General features: G+C 42.0%; 2 protein-coding genes and 1 pseudogene across 3 annotated transcripts in view; all 3 read right to left on the bottom strand.

Annotated features, from left to right (window-relative positions):
• The window catches only part of LOC148828094 (choline/ethanolamine transporter flvcr2a-like), a 36,733-nt gene extending 21,811 nt beyond the window's left edge, over nucleotides 1-14,922 (bottom strand). The window contains 3 exon segments of the mRNA XM_088925917.1: nucleotides 2,051-2,192; nucleotides 13,623-14,014; nucleotides 14,017-14,922. Coding sequence (XP_088782043.1) covers nucleotides 2,051-2,192; nucleotides 13,623-14,014; nucleotides 14,017-14,206 — 724 coding nt within the window. The 5' untranslated portion in view covers nucleotides 14,207-14,922.
• On the bottom strand, nucleotides 6,858-10,604 carry LOC148828095 (choline/ethanolamine transporter flvcr2a pseudogene; annotated as a pseudogene). The gene has a single exon (XR_016091687.1). The product of XR_016091687.1 is annotated as a choline/ethanolamine transporter flvcr2a pseudogene (transcript).
• Nucleotides 14,923-16,432: 1,510 nt separating the features above from the next.
• Nucleotides 16,433-26,337, bottom strand: batf (basic leucine zipper ATF-like transcription factor). Its single transcript, XM_088925920.1, has 3 exons — nucleotides 26,116-26,337; nucleotides 23,101-23,205; nucleotides 16,433-18,769 (listed from the first exon to the last, which is right to left on the bottom strand). Exons 1-3 carry the CDS (start codon nucleotides 26,179-26,181, stop codon nucleotides 18,566-18,568), a joined length of 375 nt encoding a protein of 124 aa, XP_088782046.1. The 5' UTR covers nucleotides 26,182-26,337; the 3' UTR covers nucleotides 16,433-18,565.
• Between the last annotated feature and the right edge of the window lie 987 nt (nucleotides 26,338-27,324).

The raw sequence follows: 27,324 nt of genomic DNA, 5'->3' as shown, positions 1-27,324 counted from the left end.
GTTCACAATTTTGTGCCTAATTCGGAAATTGTAACATTTTGCAATACCGTCAATAAACTTATTTTGTTACGAGATTTAATGGCCAGTTTAAGAAATTGTGTCTGTTCCCCTCTAAATAAATACAATAATAATATTTAAAAATTAAGAAAAAAAGGTAACTGTTTGCAATTTGTGGATTATATCTTATTTCCTGTTATCTTTCTCTTTATTCTAAAATCTGAGTGCAGTAATAATTTTTGTCACACTCCACTGAATGTGTCACTATTACCTAGCTTTACAATTAAACATCTCACGTACAGGGCTCCACAGAGACACTGTCAGTTGAAACACTTCCTTAATATGGCTTATAGTTTATCAGAATTGATTATAAAAGTTACAGATTATCAATTGCTGAGATTGACTCTATGTCTAACTTTTAATAGTGAACAAAACTTTTTAAAAAATACTATCAAATCTTCACAGAAACCAACAGTAGCAGTGTTTTAATACAGAGGAATCTAAGGAAAGCAAATAATGTACAAACTCCAAATGTAAGGGTATTCTTTATATATGATCACCAGTCAAACAACACCTGGTGTATGTGTGGGAAAACTCTAAAACAAGGAGAAACACTCAGATCATTTCCTGTTCCAGCCACTGATTCAGTTGTGAAAAGCAAAGTGTCTTATTGCTTTAATTAGATTATTTTTACACACCACTAACACAAAGATCAATCAATCAGGAAATTGCATACCGTACAAACTGTACAAATCAATTGTGTTTATAACAGCTTTTTGGTTTGATCACAAGCATCCCAGGAGTACCATAACCCTAATGCAAACAGAGTAAAACTGAGCTGTGGCAGTATCTGCATTTACATCACTCACACATGTACAGGGCTCTAGTTTCACAGGCATGGAGCAGTGAGGGCTGAAGAGCACCAAGACATTCCCAGCTCCGCCCTTTCCAAGTCCTCTCCACTCACTTGAGAGTGAAAGCCGGCAGCCACTACCTTGGCAGACAGAGGCGGCTGTAACCGATACCTCGTCAGTTTCTAAACGTAGGAGCCGAAGAGCTTGGGAGTTTAAGGACAGTCACAGGAAGAGCTCTGCAAAGCCGCCTCTGTGAAAGCGCTGTGTGAATCTTTCTCTCCGGGTGCAGATGTTCTGAACTGTAAATAGGACTGTGTGTTTGTTCAGCAGCTGTTTTCAAAGTTCTGGCAAGCAGGAGTTCACAAATGGCAAAGTCAGAGCAGGAGGAGGACTCATCAGTCGTGGTGAGCTTCACATCTGCCCACATCCTGTGACTACACTCGGGAGGACTGTACTTATCCCGAAATCAAAGAATGAACTGCACAAGCAGCAGGCTGACCTCGCACTGTAACAGCCCTCTGCCTCTGAGATTAGCGAATTAGCAGCAAGGCTCTTTTCCAATACGAGCTCTGGATTTTCCATTCAATTAAAGACGCATCAAACCGTTGGGGGAAAATAAAGAATCAAAACTACAATTTTGTTTAGAATGCTTAACACGATTAGGAAGTCTTTGCCGATTATGTTGTATAAAAAAAATTGTTAGTGAGATTTTAATTACAGATTTTCAGACATTGCACCACATTACAAAGACTGAGCAAACGTCTCTCTCCATTTTGCTGTCAAAATCAACCTCCCAGGCTCCTTTTTATTCATCAGTAACTCTTCACTCATACCAATTATCCTATTTATTTGCTGAAGAGAGCCTCCACATTTGAAATGGAGTTCCATTTTGACGCAGGATTTCACCTTTGGTCACACACTTAACTACTAGCACGCTTTTTCGTTCCAACCATTTTTCTTTCCCTGTGTAGGCAGAATTCACAGCCCTGGGAGACAGGAGAAGTGAAATCTGAAGAAAGGATGGCAGTGGCCCATTAAGAGACAAAGCTATTTTGGGGATCTTTTCTATATGGGGCTGCCGGTTCGTGCCACTGACAGCAGAGAGACATGGAAAGATGTTTTAAATTCTCAAGGCTGCTTAATTCCCAGCTCCCCCCCGAGCTGAAAACCAACCAACCAGTGGGCTGTTATTATCTTACCAATGATCACTAGGATGAAGAGAAGTGTCGCTACAGCAGCCGTCCCGTAGAACATGATGCTGATGTGATGGGCCAACTGGTCCAGGTCATCTAGGTTGGGCACCACGACAGGAGGAATCAGGAACCCGACAGCGATGCCAAGCTGAGAGAGCACACAGAGAACAGGGCAGCATTAGTCACCGAGAGCAGCTCACGCTTGACCTCCTCAAGCGCAATCTTCTCGACACCTGGAAAGACTGACTACAGCATCACAGCTGGGATCTTCCACCATTAGCGCACAACGCAAACGATTCCTACACAAGCAGCTGTTTATGCTAAGAAAAGGAGCTCCCATGATTCCCAACAGGGGTAGGGGATACAATCTTCGGTCAAGTGTATCGTTGGCAGCATATATAGCAGCAATTTGACACCGTACTGAAATTCAGGAACACAGTCCGAGGCTCAAGCGCGACAAGGCCGCCTCACTCAACTGCCTGCAGAGGGGCTAAGATCTGTGCTTATACATGGGTATTTGAATATGGAAAATAAAATTAACTGGCAGGGTTACAGTAGTTCTAACAACTGTCCTAACCATCCTATCAAGTAAGTCCGAAAGTCAGTTGGGTTTCAGTACAATACACCTTGAAGGGCCGAGGAAATAGAGGATGTTAAAGAAGAGGACAGAACCCACAGAAATGGAGTATAGGAGAGAATGCCTCAGGGACTTGGCAGGGCAGCCCAACACAGGCTGGGGCTGTCTTCAGCACTGGGACTGTGAGCCTTTTCTGAGCAGACAAAAGACTGACCATAAAGTACACAATGATTACAGCTCCCATGAAGAAATAATCTCTTAAATCCCAAAGAAATTAAAAACGTCAGTAGCTTAAATCACTGGCATTTTCATGTACGTTTGCCCAGGAATCCTACTGCTTCCGTACATTCTCAGTCCAGTCTAGTGCCAAGTGTGAAAATCTGCTCATAATCTCCAAAAACATCCCTGAAAAACAAAAGGAAAGGGTGAGGGGAACATCGGACACTAAACAAACTTGTTAGCACTGAACTTATTTTCTATATTTCCTTAAAGCAAGAATTATTTAACTGTGGGGTGACAGCCATTTTAAGGGTTTAAAACCTCTTTTGTTATAAAATAACCGCAACGCCATTTAACTGAGTAACTGCTGCTGTGTGCGAGTTGAAAGGTCAAGTCATTTTCAAGAGCTCCCCAATTCGTCAGGATGTAGCCTAGTTCCCTGAAGACTGTTCAGCAAGTCAGCTCTAGGAGCCCACTTTGAAAACCTAAATGAAATAAACAGCATGGCCTCTGGAGGCCTCTGGGTTGCTTATTTTAATGAGAGACGAGAAGGTGTGCAATCGCTCAGCTCCCTTAGGGGGGGCCCTGGGACCCTGGGACTGCCCACGGAGCCGGAGGCAGCCGCACGCTGGAAAGAAGGAGCACCTGGAACCCTGTGCAAGCTGCTGCCGCAGGTCCAGAGGGACGTGCCCGCAGGCGCACGAGCCAGGGAGAGAGCCCTCGTCTCTTCTGCCTCCTGCCACTGCCCGTAGAGCTGGACAGCAGACATCCAGCCAGACCCCCCCAGCACTGCAGGGCTGCAGCTGTGCTTCCAGAGGGATGAGGAAAAGGGAGAGATTCCATTCTACCCCCTATTTATTCTTTTGTCGAAGTAAATGGAAAGCTGAAAAGTTTGATTTGCATGCAACAGGAAAGAGGGATAAAAGTGCTTGCTGTCAGATCTATGCAATGTTTATGATATAAGTAACATCTCAAGTTTTGTAATTTGATTTGCATTTTATACACCAAGAAACCTAAGCTTTTTCATTGTGGTTATAGAAACCGTTAATTTTATATGAACACTTAATCACAGGCAGTTCAACAGCCTTTTGAAAGAAACTAAGGTTTCCAAATCACACCGGTGTTCGTTTGTTCAGACACGAGGTACCGAAACTGTCTTATGAACTCTATGGTGAAACAAAGGTGTTTATGATCAGCAAGGGAAGGTTATGCCTGATCGTCAGGATAATAGACGAATTCAATATCTTTCATGTGGGCATCATGGAAAATCCTAGATTTCTCTCCACACAGATGCACAGGCGCAACGAACTGACGGTGGGACTTTTCTTGACAGCGCTCAATCTTTCGAGATGAAGCTTCAGCTCTGGGAAACGCATAACCCGGCACGCTCTCCAGCCTCAGACTCCCCACAGAGCACGGCTGGGTCTCACTGCGATGCTCATACAAACGAGCATCGCAAAACAGCAGAATAAAAAATCCCCCGCTAAGAAACTAACTCCAGACAAGAATCTGCAAATTTCCGTAACCCATTTTCTGTCAACGTGCAAGAGGTCTCAGAGGAACATCAGAGGGAAAAAATTTCCCCTACCGGCGCAATTGCCCACCAATTAGCAATAAAATACTGCTTGGTCGAGTATTTTACGACTGAAATCTCTGTAAGTAGTAAATGCAGAGAAAGTAAAAATAAACCATCTCTTAAAATCTTCTCATGCTACAACTGATATTTCCTGCTAAGCAACTTGCAGATCAAGCTCTCAGATTATACAGACTCCAACATTTCCATCCATTTTCAAACCACTTTATCCATTTCAGGGCCACGGGGGGAACCAGAGTCCATCCCAGCAAGCAACGGGCACAAGGGGGGATACACCCTGGGTGGGACGCCAGTCCATCACAGGACTTCAACATTTTCAAGTACGAATCCTTCCTTTTCACAAGGCGATAGTCAAATTTATTTGAATTATGACTGGCTGGTTATTTTTTAAATTTTCCAAACATGTTCTTTGGGAACCAAGTACACACATGTGGCCATTTAAAATGTTCAAATTTGTGTTTCCCTCTCCAGCCAAGCATCAGTGCAGATTATCCCAAAAAGTTCAGGACTGTTAAGGAGAAGCAAACGTTGCCTGGGTGATTATAAATATTCATAATATCCCAGTGGAATAAAGGAATAACAGCAAAGGTACAGCTTGCCTAATTCAAAGCTAAACTTTGAACTTTAAGTTTGTTTTTCCCCCCAAAGCTACACTAATTCAATCACTTGCCAGTTCAAAACTCCAAGGTGTCACATGTGGAAGAAATTCTCGTTGTCGATGCAATTTTTAAAGGAACAGTAAGCTAAAGATCTGTCTTATTGACTTAAAGTGGACTGCAGTCAAGATTCACTATTTGACCCACGGGAAAAATAAGATCTTTGTGTCTTTCTTAGTCAAACTAGGGTACCACTCTGCCGAGAGAGAGGAAGGACATTGGTCCTCAGCGTATGTCCTTACAGAGCTGTCTAAGATCCCACTGCACTGTTCTTAAGAATAGGGATGTTAAACCCCAATGTCCTGGCTAAATTCCCCTTTGGGTTACAGTTGAGCTAAATGTCAAAGTCTGGCTTAAATTTCCCCTTCAATTCAATTAGAGTAATTTCCCACTCCTCCCCCTGACCTGCTGTGTGTCCCCCAGGGAAGTGTGCAGCTTTAGCAGAGGCTCAGGTGGGGTGCCTCCTCTGTGTGAAAAACTCTGGGATCCTTCAGGATGAAAAGCGCTATACAAATACACTGAGAGGCATTGAAACCAGAAGTATTGGAACCTTTAAAGCAGATGCATTTAATTTATTGCTCCGTATACAAGCAATTAGAACTGCAGGCAGGGCAGGGCTCTGCAATAGTGTTCTGCCTTTCTACTGCTCCTGTCAATCAAGCACTTGACTACGCAAACTGCTTGGATACAAAAGTCACCTTAGAAGCTCTTTCTACGTTACGCTAGTTAAAAAAAACTTTTGTTTTCAAGTTTCAGCAAAACTCGTTTTGTCGTTTCTTCCTGGGTCTTCTGATATCTCACCGAGACGCAGACAAGCTTTCACTTCAGCTTGGCAACGGTGCACCTGCTAAGGCATTTCTATATTTGTGTGTCCGATTTCTGGGGGAACTCCCTATCTAACATCCCGTATGCGTGACTTGAGTCTTTTTTTTTCCCCCACAGAGCAAGACAGAAACAAGCACATACAGGAAACCAGTCCTTTCAGGCACCCAAGAATTGTGTCTGCGTGGATACAACGTTTTTACAATCAGGCTCATCAACATTTTTAGGGAAGTGCTAGGTAAGGCTTTGAATCTTTTTCTTCTTATTTGTCAGGCTTATACCCCTCAAACATGCTCACCATATTCCCACAGAAATCTACAGCTTCCTCACAGGAGCCAATAGCCAGACTTCCATCTGAACAGCCCTTTTACAAAACATCAGCCTCACATTGCACAAGACTATTTAGAACAAAAAAGTGTCTTGTACTCTTTCGCCCACATCATCACACTGAGCTTCAGCACAGACCTGCCTTCTGCTACAGCTGCCACGGTTTGTACTGCCTTTCAAATGAACCACAGTTTTGCAGAGGTCAGGGTAGGCGTGGCAGTCCCACCCTTTTGAGTTTGCCTCACAGTTAGGAAAAACACTGGCTTGTAGAAAAAAAAAAGAAAACATTCAATCATACTCAAAGCGTTCAAGAAAACGAAAAGCGAATAAATCCAAAACATGGTGTGGAGAGCAAATGACAGAGCTGCACTATCCTTGTGAGCTGGGAAAAATTAGGAATTGGAAAGGATAAGGATTGTAAATACAGAGAAACTTTTTAGGTTTTGGCTTCTTTAACGTCAGGAACAGAAGACATTGCGTGCACTCAAAAAACAAGTCACACTTCAGAGGGATGCTGCTTTTCACCACCAAGCAAACAATTGGATTGCCTGTGCCTGAATGCGTTCGGGAACCCCCATTCAAGTTACACAGGTAACAAAACAAACATGGCAATTTTTTTTTTCCCATTTAAGGTTGAGAGCAGGCCAAGTAGATTACCTCCAGAGGAGCACGTGAATTCCGCCTGCGCCCACCATTACCTAGCTGAAAACACAACCATGCCCGGGCCCCAAAGACAAACACCTCCTGGCCGACAAAACTAGCTCCTGTTTCGGGCAGATCACGGACCTGGTTTCCCAAGACGCCGATGGCGCAGGCGGTGGAGACCTCCTTCTCAGTGAACCAGAGCGAGGCCAGGCGGGCAGGGATGCCCAGGATGAACACGGTGGCCACGGAGGAAACCAACTGGCCGAATAAGGCGACCCCGAAGAGGTGCGGGCCGACGCTGCCCGTTTTGACCCAGGCGCCGGCGCAGTTGAAAGCCGATCTGGCCACGAGGACTTCCCGGAGCCCCCGATTGTCCAGGAGCCACATGACAGGGAAGATCAGGGGGATATAGGTCAGCATGTAGATCATGGAGAGCCAGTTGATAGCGAAGGAGTCTACGCTGTAAAACCTCATGAAGATGTTACTGATGATGCCGTACTGAAGCCACATGAAGGCGTTGGACATGGAGTACGTGCTGAAGAGGACAAGTATCACCCACCGCCTCTTGTAAACATGAGTGGTTGCAGGAGGGGCTGCAGCCAAACTTGGGGCTTCTGGATGAATTGCTGGATCAGCAGGAGTGGGGGTTCCTCCCTCCGTTGGGTTCCCATCGCCTGGAGAAGACTGCCCTGCATGACCAGCCGCGCCAGGGCCAGTGTTTCCTGCAGCTGTCACTGTGTCCTCTGTGGTTGCATGCCCAGTCCTGCTCATCTCCAGACTGATGTCACCATTCACCTGCGCTTCCTGCTGCATGTTGAAACTGGAGGGAAAACCTGCAGCACCTTAGGAGTGGGGTCTGTATGAAACTTTGATGCTCTTTATTTTCTTCAAGCTTCTCTTCAAGCTTCTTAAATTCCTTTCTCCGTAAAATTCAAAACCATACTAAGTAAAACAAACAGAGTGCACTCTCACCCTAATTCTCCCTGCCATGCTGCCCTGGTACAGTAAACACACCTCTGAAAAATACCTGATTCATAAGTTAGCTGAAAGTTCCAGATCTGTTCCCCTTTTCCCAAACCCTTTGTGTGTATTCCACTATTTATTAGCACCGGCCCTCCAAAGTCATGTGATGTTTCAGGATTTTCCTCTTTTGACCCTCCTTCCAGGTTCAGTTACCTCCTAGCGAGCACACGGCATTTCGCAAAACCATATTAAAACCCTGACATATAAAAGCTTTTATGCTTCGTGGGGGTAGGCATCTACATATACAACATTTCAGTGATGCTCCAATTCTGTAATAATTCAAAATTTCAGTTAAAAGGCAGTGCTGTGGTGTACTTGAGAAAGTCTTTACGCATTAGCAATAAACACCTCCACCATTCAAATCTGACTCTGAAAGTGTGAGAGACACTGAAATGATGGCTGCCTGAGGATTTCGTCTGTAGTGCTGCAATGTTTCTTTTTGTCACTTGCAAACAATGCAAGCGTTCTTCCCCAAGGAAAATGCTGTTAATGATAATTAAACATGAATGGATAATTAGCATTAATAATAATTGATTTACTTGGCTGTTGCTTTTATCCATAATGGCTTACATTTATATAGCTGGGCATTCTACAGATGCAATTTGAGTGAAGCACCTTGCTCAAGGGTACAATATCGGTGCAATTTGACATTATTTTTATTGGACTTTTTCAGTGCGTTTTACAGGAAGAGCAACAGAAATTCAGCTCACTCAAAAGTAACAGAGCTGGAGGTTTATCTCAGAGAAAATAATAATAATTTCTCTTACTTATGAAGAGCTTTTCAACCAGAAGAATCCCCAAAGCACTTTAAACATAGGAGGGCTGATTTTATGGAGCTGTGAAGTGCAGCCCTCCAGGTGATGTACTAGGGTGACCATAGTTTGGTTTTCAAAAAAGAGGACAGGGGGGTGGAGGGGATAATCGACACTCGACACACGCCTCCAAAGTAATGAATCTTTATTACTTTTTCTAAACCAAAAATCAGCTTAAACTCTCTAGTTTTTATTTAACTTCTTAGCAAGCTTTTAAAAAGTTGCAGGGTTGCTATTTCTCTTCCATACTGGCAAACAAGGAAAAATAAAAAATTTTAAACTTAGTTATTTTTTCATTTTAACACAACAAAAGTCTTTACATCGGAGGAAAAAATGAAGACATCATAACTTAGGAGACGTCCTCATTGGTTGCAAAAATTATCAATTTTAACTAAACATTTTAAAATATAATGAAACAAGTTAAACATTGTTATTTCTCATAGCCTTAAAAACAGCCACACACACACACAAAAACCCTTTTCAAGCTACGCTGCGTACACTGCATACAAGTTCAAAACATCTACCGGTAATGCATAGAATGAACGAAAATATGTAGGCCTTTGTTTGTTTACACAGTCTGAATAACGAGCAAAACAAAATCCTGACAATTCTTGGAATTTTATAAATCCCGATCAGACCAATATTTTAGGTTTCAAATAGAGGACATGTCTGGGAAAAAGAGGACGTCTGGTCACCCTAAATATACAGCAGCCATTCTGCACCAGAGGCCCTAGTGCACTGGAGATCAGGGTGAGCAGTGAGAGGTTGCTTCACCCATTGAATTATGGGGGAACTTCAGAGAAAACGGACATGTACAACCCCACAGGGGAAATCAGCCAGTGCCAAGGGATCTAATCAGTCAGGCCAAAGAGCAGTCAGAGCAAAGAACACAAAGTGCAAAACCTGAAAAATGCTTGAAGATGAGATGTACAATTCTTACTGATCCTGAAATACAGAGCAGAAATAACTCCCTTCCTATTGTTGGACACATTAGTATTTCTGTGTCTAACAAAACATTGGAATTGTACTGGCTATGGGGTGGGCATGTGTACAGTTAGCAGTCAGTCTTTTACCTAAGGCGTGAGAACTGCAACCCTTATCATAAGGCAAATAACCCGTACCTTTCTGTAGCTGCTGATGACGTTTCATTGTTATACCGTACAATATAATGTTCCACCATAAATTCCTTCTTTAATACCACATGCTAATCTCAACATTGCATTTACCAAGTCACACAACTAATGATCAACAAAAATGCTGGCTCAAAGAAACTAAAAAAAAAAGCCCAAAAATATGAGGATTAAGGGCTTTGAGTGCCCAATCAGCTAAATACAGTACCTGCACAGCAGAACTACGCACGACGCCTTTCCTTTCATTTATTCTGCAGTTACACCACTTTGCAGCTATTTTACGTAATATAATTAAGTTCAAGAAACCTTCGTTAAAGAGCTTTTTTTTTAATCAAAGTCCATTATTAACTACCTAAATAAGCTTTTTCAGCATGTCTGAAGTATGTAGAAACAGGCACCACACAAGTGAAGCACACAGTTACGGAGTATGAATGGAGGGACTGAGTACAAGATCACATTACAACAGCTCTCTTCAGAATCTGACACCACAGAAGACCTTCTGCATCTCCATTTTCACCCTTCAGCCTGTGGCCAGGCGACACCAGGACTCAAGGGTTTAGGAGTTGGAGATAGTGCCTCATGGCTACTGTAGATGTACAGCTTCCGTTCCTTTCAAGGTTTCTGACTCAGCCTAAAAAATAAAATCACCTATCAGAACGTGGAGCAAGAAAGCAACGGAATAAAAGAAAATACAGGTGGCATAGATTGCTCCTTTAAATCCAGCGCAAGTGCAAATATCCATGGGGAAAATGACTATCTGGCCCAAGGCAGACCAGTGAGTGGGATATACAGTACGTAATATTGATCTAAGTCCTTACAATAACCAAACAACAAAATCAAAGATGAAAATCAATTACGTTGCAAACCTATATTGAAGTTCTCTATGCAGGTTGCCGTGACAATTTTCCTGTTATGCTATAAAGCGTGTTATCGAAAGAAAAGCAGTTTTGATATCTTCCTTTCCAACCCTGCTTGCTTTAAAAGAAGCACTTCTCTGCTACAGCAGGAGCAGCACAGGAGAACACAGGCACAGACATTCCAGGGACTGAGAGGCCATGCAAGTCCATATTTTTACCTGCTTTTACCCAATTATTTGGTTTCTTTAGTTCTCATTAGGAAACCTGTCCAATAATTAATCCATTCTTCAATTATTGTTATATAAAAACAATCCAGACTCACATCAGGAAAAGAGACCATTTTATGACAAGATATTTACGGAATGACCCTTCCTGGTCAATTCTGGGTCCATGCTCTTCTGAGAGTCAATAATTTGCTTGCTGGTTTTTGTGGTGATCTACTTTCTGTCAGGCTCTCTGACAAACTACAGTACAACATAAGTCAATCACAGACCGTTGTCTAATAATAAATCCTTATTCTTATACAGCACTTTTCTGGACACTCCACTCAAAGCACTTTACAGGTCATGGGGACTCCCCTCCACCCCCACCAGTGTGCAGCCCCACCTGGATGATGCGATAGGAGCCAAAGTGCACCAGTACTCTCCCCACACACCAGCTCTCAGTGAGGAGGAGAACAGAGTAATGAAGCCAGTTCAGAGATGGGGATTATTAAGAGGCCAGGGGGCAATTTGACCAGGACATCAGGATTAACATCCCTACTCTTTTCGAGAAAATTGTTGTCACTATAATATATACTTCTCCAGTGCCAACCCTAATACCTTTGGGGAAAGATTCAAATAGAAGATCCTCCCGGACGCAATACAGCACGTATGGCTGGGTAGGATTTAAACTGCCAAAACAGATTAAAACTAGAAAAACATTCCTCAAAGACTTAAATCTCACTACAATGAATAAGGACTTTGTAGCTTGTTTTGCCGCTTTGGGTTCGCAGCGGTGTGCAGAAATCCCACAAACGACACTAAGCACATCGTGCCACGGGCCTGCCAGTAACTTGGATTTTGCTTTTACAAAATTGATGGATTTCCGCGAGTTTCACTGCCACGATTGTCAACGTGGTGAAGCTGAGGACCGCTTTCCCCTTTAAGAGAGCCGACGTAAAATCCTGACAGCGGCGTCCGGAGAGAGGCAGCCAATGAGAGACGGCAGCCATGCGGAAGTGGACAGCCCCCGGAGCACAGAGCTGCTAATTTAAGAGGAGCTGGCGGGAACCTGACTCCCTGCACTAACTGTACTTTGTTGCCGCTGTCCTTCACGGAGGCAAAATAAATTAAATGATTTACATAGATGCTCGTAACGCATGTACCCAAGCTTTACTCCCAGTGCAGCCCTACACTCCGAGTATAGTTTGATTTTGACAGTGTGTGAGTGCGATTTGGAAACCAGAATCAGAGTCATCTGCACTCACCACGTACATGTCATGCACAAGGAATATACTCCGGTATACTTGGTGCTGCAAACACATTCGACATAAACCATACACAAGCAGGACTAACAGGCTTCCTTAAGACAAGGCACATGTAATTAGGAATTCTGGCTAGACAAAAAGACGGCGAGAGGAAGAAAGTACATTACCGTTAGAGAATCACAGGACAGTTAATTGAGTGCGATATATTTTTAAGTTTCAAAGGAGCTTTCAGTACAAAGGTGTCAGTAGCCAATACTTGCAGCCCTGTCGCTGTCAGGGAGGGTATAAAGAGTCGGACCAAAACTTAATTCTGACTTAAAGTCAATTAGAGACGACTGTAGACGTGGGGATGAAGTGGAGATGACTTTTCAGCTCCTGGGGGCTAACAGGTCAGACATTTTCAGCTAAACTGTGGCATCTACAGTAGTTCCAGGTCCATTTCGAGGCTGGGGGTAAGGTAGGTTCCAGGCAGCTGACACAGCGTTGGGCTACTGTTTAGTTTTGGGTTAGAGTGCCCCTTAAATTTAACTTCAGCTAACATCATGGCTACATTTTAAGATAGATTAAAAATTCAGATGGAGTTACAGTTTTGTGCTGCCCTATGCCTACTTGTGGCCTTATGTTTTATATACTGTAAGTTAGTAAAAGGCCTAACAATCACCAGAATGCTGAATCAAGCCAAACAGTGGCCAATAGGCCTCAAACACTCAGTCATTTAAACCATTTGAAACATAACCATAACAAAACCTCATCTCCAAGAAATCCTAACCCTAACCCTAAACCAGGTCTGAATGAAATCCATCACAGTCTTTCATTAAAGCCTTAAATTTCCTTCAAAAGCAAAACATTACTTTACAGAAATTCAGTAGAGTTCTTAACACCAGTACCCTGCATCAGCCCATTCCCTAAATTAATTTGAAACATTGGCACTCCAAACCTTCTGGAGATTCGTGTTAATATTAACAATGAATATCAAGTCACCGTGCTCTTAGATAACTCCTTTGCGTATCTGCACTAAACAGAAAAAAACATATTACCTGTCTCTGCTTTTGAAAATCGAGCAGTTTAAATCGCCTTCACAGTCCACATTTAATAAACCGTCCAATGTTAATCATACATTTCTTCACTGTGACTACACCCCCACGAACCCTCGATTTCGGTTATGTTACGTGTAGCACAAATAAGAAGCAATGAGTTGTTGTTTTTCAAAGAAAATCAATAACACAACTTGCAGTGGCAGAGAAAGCGTGTTTTGAAACTGCAATACTGAAACTTGTTAATGCACATTAAGCGTCAACCTGCTATCCTACGGTGAAGAAGGAACACCGAGAATTAAGAATGAGGTTCTGACGATGTATTCAGATGAAGTTGGTTGCGACTTTTAGAATCAATTCTGGAGGATATACAAGGGTACTTAATTGCCTATGTCGTCTCTCGGGGGTACTTGCCTGGTTTCCAAAGACTCCGATGGAGCACGCCGTGGAGACTTCACGCGAGCCGAACCACACCGAGGCAATCCGGGACGGCATCCCGAGAATGAAGACCTGGGCCAGCGAGCAGGTGAACTGTCCCAACATCGTCACCCCAAACAGGTCGGGTCTGACGCTCGCCACCTTGATCCACGTCCCCACGCAGTTCAGGGCGGACCCGGCCAGAGCTATGACCCGCAGCCCCTTCTTATCCAAGAGCCACGTAACGGGGAATATGAAAGGGATGTAGGTCAGCATGTAGATCATGGACATCCAGTCGATGGTGAAGGAGTCCACGTTGTAGAACTTCATGAAGATGTTGTTGATGATGCCGTACTGGATCCACTGGAACGCATTGCAGAGAGAGTAAGAATGAACAGACAGACGATGAACCATCGCCTTCGGTACAGGTGGGTAGCTAGGGAGCCGTCCTCGTTCCCATTGGGGAGTTTCTGGATCTCAGCCGGAGGTTTGGGGTCATGCATGATTTTAGCTTTTTCCAGATCCGAAGCATCTTTCTCGTCGTTAATCTCGACACTCTTAAAGGCAGGCGTCTCGTTCATGTTTCTCGGTCAGTTCGATTTTTTTTTTCCCTTGATTTCTGGGACCCGGAAACCTTTTCAGGAAGAGCCCCGTAGTATTTTCTATGAATGTCTCTCTGAGAAAGAACACCACGGCCGTTAGGAGATACACATTTATCTCATGCTAGACGTTTTACTGCACACCGGTTGAGCAAACGGGAAAGAAGATATCGGTCGTGAGAATCAAGGTCCGACATAAACCCGAAGATAAACTCGTTGTTTTGTTACCCGTCAGATCCTTTGATCTTCAGTAAAACCAGCAGTTCTCCTTTTGGGGAAAAAAGTCACGTGCGTGTGCACTTCAGTTTCTTCTGTGGCTAAATAACGAGTTTTTTTTACATATTAGCTACCCGATATTGCGGCTTAAAAACAATACGTTCGGTTTGTTTGAAGAACAGTACGTACTTTGTTACCAAAAACGCAAACCTAATCTTAAAAAAAGGACCAGCTTGGCAACTTTATGACAAAGGTGAAACTTTTCAGGACTTCCTTATAATGCAGAAATCGGAGCCACATGATGATGGTAAGTCATCATTACAGTTGTGTTGCGCCATGCTGATCCTTTTAGGGACTGAAAGTAACAAAAAGACACAGCCTTACTAATCCAAATCCCGTCAGAAAAAAAAAAATAAATCTTCAAACTTCAGAGCGGTCCTGCTCCGGCCTCCAATGTAAACGCCGGCTTCCTACAACCACGTGGTGTGCAGACTCCACCCTGCGAACTTTAACCAATAGTTGTTAAAAGACGTCGCTCTGAGCTCAGAAGCTGGAGTTATCCTTATCTGTAATATACTTAGAAATGAATAGATTTTTCATTAGGCAAATATACAAGACAGGGAAAATAGACTGTGTACAACAGATAGGTTACACTGAGAGCAGTTGCAAAATCCTAAAAATCCACAGTGTATCGAAAATATATTTCAATAATAATTGTAGAGATCTCAACGAATGGAGATTAGATTGCCTTGTTTTCCTTTTCGTAGTCCGTTCAAATGATTCCCTCCGAACTAATGGAATGCATTGACTTGTTAGCTCGTAGACTTTCGTCAATTTCGTCAAATTACAGGGGGCTCGGTCCCATTTGCAGTTAAGTACTCGGGACGATTTGCAGAAGGAAGACCGCGACAGCTCCAACCAACGCGCCAATGCACTGAAATTCTGGATCTCGGAAATCAAGCTAAAATAAGACCCTGCGCATCAGTTTGTACCACACTGTCAGTTCACTTCATTCTTTCAGATGATGAAGTTAAGCGCTGCCTCGTCGGCATGCTCACTGCCTCGAGGTGAATTTGCTTACAGCGCCTATCCCGCTGCTGTACTTTGGTAGACTTTATCTTATGAAACTGAAGATTAAGCGGCGATGATCTGAAAATGTCCTTTGTCACACTCCTCTGGTGACTAGTACACATTGTGTAAAACAAAATGTGCAAACGTGTTTTTTTAAGTAAAAAAAAAAGATTTAAAGAGGTATTTTCACAGAAAAATTGTGTTGTTTTTTTGTTTCCCAGTTCCGGTAAAGGGCAGGCCTGCTATTTTATTCAATTAAGTCAAGTTTGTTTTGTCCCTTTTTTTTTCCATTTGTGTTCAGCCTTTGCCCATTTAGAGAAACGCTGCATTCAGTTCGCCAGACAGAAATGATCAACACATGCGGCATCCATAGCTGTTATCCTCTAAATCCTTCTACAGTTCTCCTGTGGCAAGAACTTTAATAGCCACTGCACACGTGAGAGAACTCGCTTTAGTTGCATTTTTAGTAGTAGATTGTCATCGAAACACGTGGTTTACCTTATCATAGCAAACGAATGGGATTTTAAGTCATCTGTGGCGGCTGGTGGTCCTATGACAAGCAAGCAATAACCAGTCAGATCGGTGACTTACTAGCAAAATACATTTTAATCATTGTAAAAAACATTTTAATATTTTCCAAAGCGACGTGGATCATTTCCTTATCAATGTGCTATTGCTGTTCTCTTCTCCTGAGGTGTCTATGTAGGGGAGACACACGTGATAGTGACAGGTGTTGTGAAAATAAAAGACTAGGACAATGCTGAAAAGCGCTGCTTTCAAAGAAAACCGATGAAAAATGTTTCATCAATAGAGAATGCTTAAACAGTGTCTTTCAATCCTTGCTAATCAATGCTAAGCTAATTTTCCTCTTGCGACGAAATCGTGTTTTGGTCTACTGAAATCAACCTCCAGGTGGAGCTGTTTTCCTTTATTTCAGCTTTATTTTGAAAACCACAAGCCGCAAATACAAAATGTCATTTAGTTTTCATTTATCACAATGTTTTGAAATATTTAAACGTAAATGTTACCTCAGCAAAATAAAAGATTTTTATGCTCATAAACACTATAAAAATACATTCATATTTGTTAGACAATCAAAACGGAATACTGGCACTGAGTTCACCTGACGGTATAGAGCGACATCTGACGAACAATCACGGGCTTTCTATAAATACATTTTCAGTATACAGTATACATAAACCTCTTAACTACTTTTGCAACCATGTCTAAGCAGCAGCATTTTAAATTTTTCAGAGAAAAATTAAGGATTTTCTCCACTGTGTCGTGGTGGCAGTATATTTAAACATGCTGCTTTGTACAGAAAGAACAAAACAAAAAAAATAAATTCCAAAGTCTTTTTTTTTGTTTGCTTTTAACAAAAATAAAAATCAATTATCTTCTGGACAAAATAATAAAAGCGTGTATATACAAAAGGCTGTAAAACTACAACTCCCACATTCATTTGAGCGGATACAGACATCGAAATAAATATGACACTTAAATCTTAAAATGACCTTGTTTGTAAAAGTGAGCAGAATATTACTCCTTAGGATGTGATGTTTTCCAGGTCTTACGATACTTAGCTAAAGAAAACTTCGAGTTTTCTGGATTTTGAACAAATGTAAGTCGCTTATTGATGGGGGAAAATGTGAAGACCAAGTACTGGCGATTTGGTAGATAAGATAGCAGTCTAGTTTTCATCTGTATCACGATGATATCAAGACCTCAGACATCATGTCCTTAATGGACACAAGCCCTAGGAATAAAACACAACATGTGACAAAAGTTTTTTCTAAAAAAATAGAGGTCTACAAAAGTAATATAAATGTCAAGGACTTGTATGTCCAACTGGATACTGCTATTCACGTTAGTTTTGCAAAATCAAAACGCGCATCTCGTAAAATATTCCAGGTATCGCAAAAATCTTTCCGCAGTTTTCTACGTTCAGAGGTAACAACTGCAGCTCAATATTTACCTTTTCTGTCCTACAACGGATGGAGGAGAGGTAGGCTTTAATACAAAATACAGTATTTTCTTTACTAGCAGAGCTTAAAATTTACTGTCGCGTATTCAAAAATAGAATGAGTCGACATTATTTTAAATTACGTTTCTCTATCAAACATTCTTTTATGATGAATGCAACATTCAGAAAAAAACGATCTCTGTCCAAACTGTCCACTGACACAGTTTACGTTTTTAAATTTTACACACAAAAAGCTTACATGTATGGAGTATCTATGGCATAATGAATTACCGTGGCAGTCAGCTGTGTGGATGTGTGCACCCTCGCAAAGAGAATTTTCCCCGGTCTGTACCATAGCTCACTGTTCTCAAGGTACTGAATACCTTTGTTTACCTCACTACAAAACTAAACGGATTCAAAGTCCAGAACGGAAAACATGCTACCACTAGGGGGCAGAGTACAAAAAAAATAAACAACAGCGGGCGACATCCAAATACACTACTAACAGTGACATCTTGAAAGAAGTACGCACAGCGCATGTTGGTCTCTCAGTTAAAACGTTGTATACATTCATTTTCAAGGAAAGATCAGTTACATTTAAAAATCCGTAACATGTTAAGCAGTCAAGTCGCTATTGCTCGTTTGATTGGAATAAAGTGTTAACTTAAAAACGAACACAAAACAACACCAAAATACTAGATATAGGTAGGTTCATATTGTCATTTTTACCCGTACCTAGGAAAGTCGGTTTCATAATCGCCCTTTAAAGTCAAGGATTACGACAATAAGCATCTTTCCTGTGGTTGTTTTTTTCCTCAAGCACAAAGTCATGGCTCGTTAGCACAGATTTACACGAAAACGTGCTGTAAACGACGAGGCTAGGGATCACCTTTTCTAACCTGAGGGACGCGCTCCGGAGGTGCGCTCAGCTCCATTAAGAGGCGCGGGCTATTTAAGACGAAAGAGGACGGGGCAGGTGGGGATTGACTCGGCATAGTCGGCACAAACTACATACTCAACACATCTTCATTCACAACGACCCTTAACAGGACAGCAGGTCGACAGCCCCACCCCCCACGCCTCAGTCGCCGTCAGTGCTGAAAGCGCGGCGAGGTGATGTGGGGTTGGTGAAAGGCGCCGTGGGGCGAGTAGAGTATTTCGGAGGGCTGGGAGCTCAGGGCGGAGCAGAAGGGCTCGTGGTTGCTCAGCACCGTGGACAGATGTTTGGCCTCTTCGGTCAGCCTCTGCACTTCCTTGCGCAGAGCCGCGTTCTCCTTCTCCAGATTCTCGCTCTCCTGGAAAGACAAAAACAGCAATGGCGGGGCCCCATCAAAGATGGCTGAAGCCTCCTTAAGACCTCCAGAAGTTCATTTACAGTTACAAGCCCCCGAGAGATGAACAAAGGAGGATAAAGAGTTTATCATTACTGACTAAATCTTCTATCACTTCCTGTCCTACAATTAAAGACTGGAGAGGTGAACTAAAGCACTGCAAGGTAATTCTGTGTGTGTTGCTGTCCACCTGTGCTACATTGTTGTGTGTTTCATAAATCCAGGATCTGGGTGATGACAGTGCATCAAGAATGCTTAGGTATTAGTAATCAGATGAATTTTCACCAGGATGTTTTTTTGTTTGTTTTATTTATTATCATAAAAAGGGATTCCTTAAAATAGAAACAACAATAATAAAATGTCATAAAAACAGCAGTACTTTTGCAGAACTGTATTCTCATTGGTGATGCAATGCCTCTTCTACACCATAGGTCAGCATGATGCTCTCTGAATGGAAGATTTCTAGGGGCAAATATCAGTTGTTGCACACAACCACAGCCAATGCAGAGGATGTTGGTGGTTATTTTTCCTCCTGAACTGTAGGAAAAACAAAAAGGTTCCAGTGTACTCTGCCAGTAGCCTAGTACAGCTCAGGAAGGCTGTACCACACCACTGACTTACTGTAAACAAGGCCCAGGGCAAGCCCCGCTGACAGACTGCATACACGTCACTCGTTTAAATAGGCAGCTGTCGCTTGCTTGTTACCAGAAATGATAGCTTCACATTCTGATCTGCCCACTACTAGATTAAGAGTATTTTCATTGAAGAAAAAATAAGCAGAAAAACCACAGTTCTGACAGGAAACGTGTCACCGATAGGGAAAAAACAGACTGGGTTCTTCCTGTTTATCATGTGCAGCGGTGAAACCGAAACCACAGACTAGAGTGAACAGACAAATGCTGGTCCACTCCGTTTCATAATATGAAAAGGCACTACTTTCCCAGCTTCTTAACGGAAGACCTGCATCCACTTTTCTACACGGTTAGGGACGATATGCAGTGCCGTTTCCAGCAAAAGATTAGACTGGCTCTAGAGTGGCCTGTTCAGAGATCATTCGACAACGATACGATAGCGTAAATTCAGGGGAGTCCTTCAGAATGGAAGAGAGTGCTAAGTGGCAGGTCAGAAGCGCTGAACCCTTTTGGTCTCCAACAGCGAAGAACTCAAGGGTCTGTGATCCAAGTGTTCAGAATCCTCACAGGCACTGATGAAGTCAACCCAACGGACATCTTCGGTATCTACAAGATACTTCAGTGAAACAAGAACTAGAGGTCATACGTGGAAACTACACAGAAGTGCTTTTACGCTTGAGAAGACAAGACGCTTCTTGACGTAAAAGGATTGTGGTAGTATGCAAAAGGCTATGCAGCCATGTTGTTGAAGCCGATGCCCTGGCTTCTTTCAAAAAGCTGCTAGATGAGATCCCCTGAGCAATTATCTGCTAACTGGGCTCCTCTGGTTTGTTACCTTTCTTATGTTCTGAAGCTGAATGGCACAGGCAAGGAGAAATCTGAAAAGGGGTTTAAAAAGAGAACATTGACGTTAACGTGTAAAAGCAGGCCTATTTATTTGGGTAAAAGATGAGATTTATCAGTGGTGCTCGGGCAAGGAATAACTCTTAAAGAAGAACTAGTGGAATATCGGGTATATCAGATATGGTATTTTACATTATAGGGAATAGGTATGATATATCACTACAGAAAAACTATAATATTCCATGGCTAAAATAACTGGCAAAGCTCACTTTTGTTATTCATTTTATGTGTCCATTGACTAACATCAATTTTGTTCAGATCAGTCCTATATGCACTCCATTAGTCTTTCCAAAATTCATGTAAAATACTGATACATTTCGTGTTTGTTCTAAAGTCAATTTCTGATCTGATCTTAATGTGGACTGAAAGCTACTGAAATAATTTGGAGGATTTGTATGTCCCTTCTCTGCAACCGGGAAATGTAAAATTGGTTGTGTGGATTTCAGCACACAGTATCTATCAGTACAGCACAGTACAGTTAGAAGTTTTTCCTTTAGAGTAGCATGACTGTGGAGCTGTCCCTTTGCCTGGCACATGAGGATAGAGCAGAAAGCAGACCTCACAGAAGGCCTGCTGATGTTATTCGATGGTCGAAGGCCATATGGTCTCAGTAAGCATGAAGGCTTTTTAGCTAGAAACAGTAAAACAGAACTTTTACATTTTTTAGCAGCTTATGAAAGTGCAAGGTTGCTTGCATCCATGCTAGCATAACAGGTTCGTAGGCAGTGGTAACCATAACTGAAAATAGCTAGAACTAAATAGCCCATCTGTTGCTTTCTGGGTCTTTAAGCAATAGGCTAAGCCTTTCGCATAGCTTTAACATTCTTGTTGCAACATTTTTGTTGAAATCACCAGTGATCTCTTTCACTGGTGGGGATGGTGTGTACCTGGTAAACTGGCAATGAAGATAAACTTTTCTCGGCCCTCCCAGGAATGTCATCTGCTGTGTCTGACAGCCTGCAGGAGGCTTGAAGAGATGCTTAAGGTTTAGATCAGATGGTCAAAAAGACCCACTGTTTTATACACTCATGTAGTATTTCTGTTCACTGAAGCAGACTGCAGAAAGGACACATTGTGAGCGTCATCTTGCTGTAATACTCCTTAAATTGTAAATTAGGAGGGACACAGCTACAGTATGTGCATGATGCTTCCCTCATCTCTGACTGGAGACTTAAAGAAGGTATTGCAGGCTCGAGGGAAAAGCTCATAGGAAGAAGTTATTTGAATACAGCTTCTATGTTTAACACAAGTAATTTAACAATATGAAAACTCTGACATTTTTAGGCAATGCTAAACTGCAGTAACAGAAACAAATGGAACACCTTTCAGTCTTTACATTAAGGTAGCAGTGCATTGTTCAAGTATAAGATTATTTCCCTGAGCTGATTTCTTAACTGCTGATATCTGTTTTTAAGTCAATTAAGGCAATAACTCACATTGGGTTACTGGTTTCCCTTCCAAGAGTTTCGTGTCAATTAAAGAGCGGAGACGCTCATTTCCCTTCAGTACAGTTAGTATTAATTCTAATCAGGCCTACACCAGAAATAGTTCTTTCTGCGTAATTCATTTTCTTCCTTGTGAAAGTTGATGACTCAGAACTATACAGCCGCTAAATTGTGCACCTCGTCAATGAACAGCCACAACAGTTTTAAATGAAAGTCAACAGGCGGCAATTAAAACTGAGCACAACCATTGTCACTGGCCTGGCTAGGCAATATTATTGCTGCGTGCACTATTCTTACCAGAAACACAGTACATTACAATTTTCCCATCCTCTCAAGGAAGTTACAGAGCTCATCCACATATAGCTAACTGCAGCTGCAGCTCTTCACTGCACTGATTTCTCTTTTCTGAATTCACATATCATTCATCAGCTTCCTGTTCACTAACGTCCACAGGTCAGTCACATTTACATAGTCAGCCAAAATCTACAATTTTAAATGATCACAAACAAAAATATATTTTTGCTTATTTCGGAGCCGCCCTTATTTTTCATACGCCTTCTCAGAATTGATGTCTTCTACCTCCGGCTTGTGCTTCGTGATGAGCTCACCCGCACTTGATTAATTAATGCAAAAGTCTGTTGAATACTGTAAGTACAGAATATCTGTTCCCAGTTAAGAACACAACAGGAGCTGTCAGAATGATGCATCGCAGCATGATGTCTTGCACTCCTAGCTTTTGCTGAGATTTTCCCATAGGTCCTTTCTGATTTGCCCACTTTGTTTCGCTGGGCAGTCTGTCTGATCAAGGTTAATTTTCTCTTTAGTATTTTGGGGAATAGTTACATGACGTAGTCAGAAATCCAGTGTGAAGCTCAGCAGACCTAATCTTCTTCCAACCCTGAAGTAACGACTTCTGCCAATGAGTGATGATCTTCTGTACCATCTCCCCACAATGTGCACAAACCCCATTGTGGTTCCCGAGTGTGTATACCAGGATGGACCCCACCTCTTTACTGCGACCTATTTAAAAGATGCCTAGCGGGGTGTGCCACAGACTACACATGCGGGTGATCTGCATGCCTATTCACATGTGTACATGCAGTGGTTTCAGAAGATACATGTACTCATAGATTATGCATTCACACAGTAAGTTCGGAATATTATGACCAAGTCGCTGTGGTGTTTCGTACATCCCTCGGGACCCGAAGGCTGTGTGGATTGTTTCACCCACCCTAGCATGTTATCACTCTGAGGTGCTGAGAAGACTGACCAGATGTGGGCTGCAGTTAAGGAGCTATTCACTTAAATTCCTCACCAGATGCAAACTGTCTGCTTTCTGTGTCTGTCTCATCCTGCTCTTTTGAGCTGCAATGCGATTCTTCTCCCTCCTGATCACCTTCTTCACATCGTCGGAGGAGTCCTGCAGGACAGAGTCAAAGATGAAAGATCCCCTGAGAGAGCTGAATCTTAAAGTGAAGAACGGAATGAAATCAAGTGCATCTTGTCGCTGATCTGTGATGTGTTGCTGTTGAAAGCTGACATGTGGACGCCCTGCATTATCTTTGACAAAATTGTTTAAAGTCAATAGCAACTTAAACATACCCAAGCTAAAATAGATCCTACAACACTTATTTCTATGATCAGAACCCTACTTTTTTATCATTTCTGTATTAATCTTAAAAAGATATTTAAAACTTTTGGCTATACAGTACATGCCACAAAACATGGTGACTATGCATAGGAGGGAAAGTGCAGAAGGCTATTTTCATAACCTGTCTTGTGCAACCTTACACTGAAAAAGGCATCTAGCCACCTCAAAAGATCTGATCTGGACAGACTGTGTTTCTTAGAAAGAAAATACAGTGCTGTATTTCTACCATACATGCTGAGAGAAGAAAATTGGATTTCTGTATAACACTGAGTCAACTGTATGAAAGAGAAAACACTTATCAGATTATGTTGAGTGCCTGAAAGCAGTTAATGAGTAATACACCAGTCGTTGGAATGAGGCTGAGTGAAAGAAAGACAAAGAGAAATTTAACTAAAGCCTTGTGTGAGCTTTTTTAGACACTCATATATAAATATGGGGAAGATTAGAATAGCTCAAGCCTCATGCAAAGTGAGGCACTTGGGGTTGTTAAAATGATTCCCCTCTACTAACAGGCTATCTGAAGAACCCCAGAAGTCTTCCAGGCAATGTAGAATGTACTGCTCATCACCCACTGCTAGGACAGGACCAGTGATTGTAGGAGCCCTCTAGACTTCCAGAACAAGCTCCATCCTTCCAGAAAAAAGCCACCAGAAATAAAGGAACAACACAGAAAGGGTCAAGTGGTGCTAAGATAAAAAATCTGCAGAGTGGAGAACTGTAGGAAGGACTGGGTTAAGAAATGTAAAGATGGGTAAGTTTAATTCACTAAAAGAAAATGAAAGCATTAATAATTTATAATATAGGATGTGTGCACCCAGTTGATATTGTTATCTCTACTGATGCTTAGTTCACTAACATACTGTTGCTAAGATGCTTTTTCACAACCTCTTCATGATAATACATACTGTTCAGATTTGCTAACTGTAAAATTCAAACAGTCTTTTTTATCATGAAGAGGCTGAACAGAAGAGATGTGATAGCATGCAACTTAAAAAGATGCAGATACAGGACACTTAAAAATGAAAAAGGATACCCCATCCCTGTAGCTGTAAAGTTTCTTTTTACTTTTCAGCATGGGAGTAACACCTATTTCTATATATTATTGTTACTGTTTTTTAGAATAATCATGTTTTGACACTGCTACCCATGGAGTACTTTAACAAAGTCTTTTCAGGCTTGACAGAAGACATAAAAATGTTTCACTGGTTCCTTTGTCTGCACATTTCCACTTCCTCCACATGTAAAAATTTTAAATAATCCCCATTAAGTCAAGTTTGTTATTAGGTCTCAGCTGCTTTGACTACATCAATTAAAAACGGGCTGAAGGTGGTTTGTACTGAGGTCACAGTTTTGCAGTTTTCTCAAACTAAAGGGGGTGAATTCTGTTTCCAGTACCAATCCAGAGTTCAACTTTCTATGTCAGTGATCGGTTATTCACTGAGAGCTTGTGCACATGTGTCTTGCGCAGCTCTGTGGTAGCAGCTAATGATGAGGGGATTTTACCAGTTCATCAGTATTTCCTCAGAACACACCCTGTTTCATGTCCTGAAAGCTACAGTTTTAAAGGTATCAAAATGAATAAACTTGAGTTTCTTCTCACAAAAGGTGCTTGCTCTGTGGCATTTTGTCTTCTTTCATAGATTAGTGAGAAACATTTACTCCATCCAGATGTGATCCACATAACTCGATCACCGACTGCAACTTAAAAAAAATGTAAATGCAAGACATGCCCTCCACACACACAGTGACAGGAATGAATTAAGTAATGCGGTGTTTTTACAGTGGCTGTTGAACGTATTGCATTCACGTTAACATAACAGCCCCCTTAAGACAGGGGAAAGTCCAGGCAAAGGGAAAATCTGTACGAACTATGTTGCATCTTGAAGTGCAATGTGGCGATACCCAAGGAAGTTACATTCTAATTAACTCCATGTCTAATATCATGTCCAAGAGGCCTCTATAACTTTGTTCGCTCATCTCTTCCCATACACTGGATTAACTCTTCACCAATCACAAACACACAAGCATCCTTTTTCATACCTCTGAACACCACTTTTTGCAAGTGCAACACACTTAAAGTGACATATCACTGTTGCATCTATAAAATTTGACTGTAACGTTTACTCAGCACCATTAATAACTTATCAGTCAGTTGCAGACATTGGAGTTGACGCTACGACAGAGAACCATTCTCTTCCTTAAAAGGGTTAAAGTCTCTGGGTGTTCAACCTTGAGAGCGGACATCCTGCACACAGTTGACTGGCACACATAACACAGCCTGCCAGTGCCTGATCACCACACGTGTTGAAAGGACTATAAAACTTAGAGGGGGATGTCTGGCTGTCTTTGCTACAGCATTGTGTTGAACCTGTCTCTGAAAACAGAAACACTACCGGGATTAAGAAAACCTTAAGTGTGGCTGAAATACGTCATTCACAAGGAAGATACAGAAAGAATGTTTCTTTCAGACTTTCAAAATTGTTCCAACACAAGTTTATTGTGCATGGATACACACAGAGCATCTGCATAACAGAGACCATCTTAAATTCTCCGTTAGTATCTTGAGGGAACTGTTCTCCTGTAGCCACTTGCACAGCTGTTTTCCTTCATCTATGCTGGTGAAAGCTCTGGCTACGATATGTTTGCTAGCAATAATAGAAATAAAAGAGTGTTCTTTACCTGCTTGCTGCCTGGTGACGGTGATCTGGTGAAACTTGTGTCATTACTGTCAGAACCCTGTGCCATAGCAGACTATGTCTCTGTAAGCTCACAGAACTCTCCACTTCTGCTTTCTCTGTGTCTGTGTGTGTGCTGAACTGCTCCCGTCCGCCTCACTTCGCCTGCTGCACTTAATGAATAATTCTCTCGCTCTCTCTCGCTCTCTCTCCCTCTCCCTCTGTTACACTTCTGTGCCTCTGTGAGACTTTATCTCAGTTGTCTTCACTGCGTCTGATGTGGTTTCTGGTAAGATCGATGTAAGTGACTCGCAACTGGAAGTCACATGACGTGGAAACTTTTAACAAAAACATTCAGGAATACAAAGTTGCCTCAAAACCCCAGAAAAAGCCCACTTACTCTCTCTGCCTAGGTGAAAGTATGAAGAGCGTTTTCACAATGTAAGAAGTTGTTTACACAGACAAAGCATACCAATAAACCAATTAAAAAACAACACTATTATTATGATGAACACTAATGATATTAGAGCTGATTCTCAGGTAATTCAGTTAGATGTGAACAGAGTTGCAGATGTAAGTTTGGGACCCTAATGTTAGAATTAGATGATCTGTGAAATCTCAGATACCTCCAAGACTGCAGGATGTATGACTGACAAAGAATTACTGTACTAACTTAATAAATGACTTTGCCTCAGATATTTTATGACAATGTTCATGGTCACAACTGTATGTCTAGATATCAATAATCTGACTTCACAAATGGTGTAAATGTGCTTTTTACAGCAACAGGTGCGCCTTAAGATGATGAGTTTTACACGACTCTAGCCTTACAGACTACTGTAAATTCATCGTTATCAGATGAAGTCTCTTTTTTTGCATCTGAAGGTTTTTATGAAGACTTCAGGGATTTGTCTTGTGTAACACATTGCTAACATGTCGTGTTAACACCTGCAAGCAATGGGCAAGGCTTGAGGTGCAGTTTCTTATCCCAGATGCGAAGATGTGGGGGAGGGAAAACTCGAGGGGCTCTCCACTACCAAAAGTCCTTGCTTTTTACTTACGGTATTTTTACATAACGCTTAATCAAATAAAATGACTACAGTTCATTAGTCAAGCCTCATGTCAGTTACAAGAAATGACACGGAGCTTTTAACAAACTGCTAAGGAGGAAGACTGCTTGGGCTACATTAAGAAAATACTTACTAACACAGTG

Source organism: Atractosteus spatula, chromosome 9 (genome assembly GCF_055471065.1).
Source record: "Atractosteus spatula isolate fAtrSpa1 chromosome 9, fAtrSpa1.hap1, whole genome shotgun sequence".
Lineage (NCBI taxonomy): Eukaryota > Metazoa > Chordata > Actinopteri > Semionotiformes > Lepisosteidae > Atractosteus > Atractosteus spatula.
Note: the sequence above shows the minus strand (reverse complement) of the source record. Positions and strands in the feature narration are given on the sequence as shown.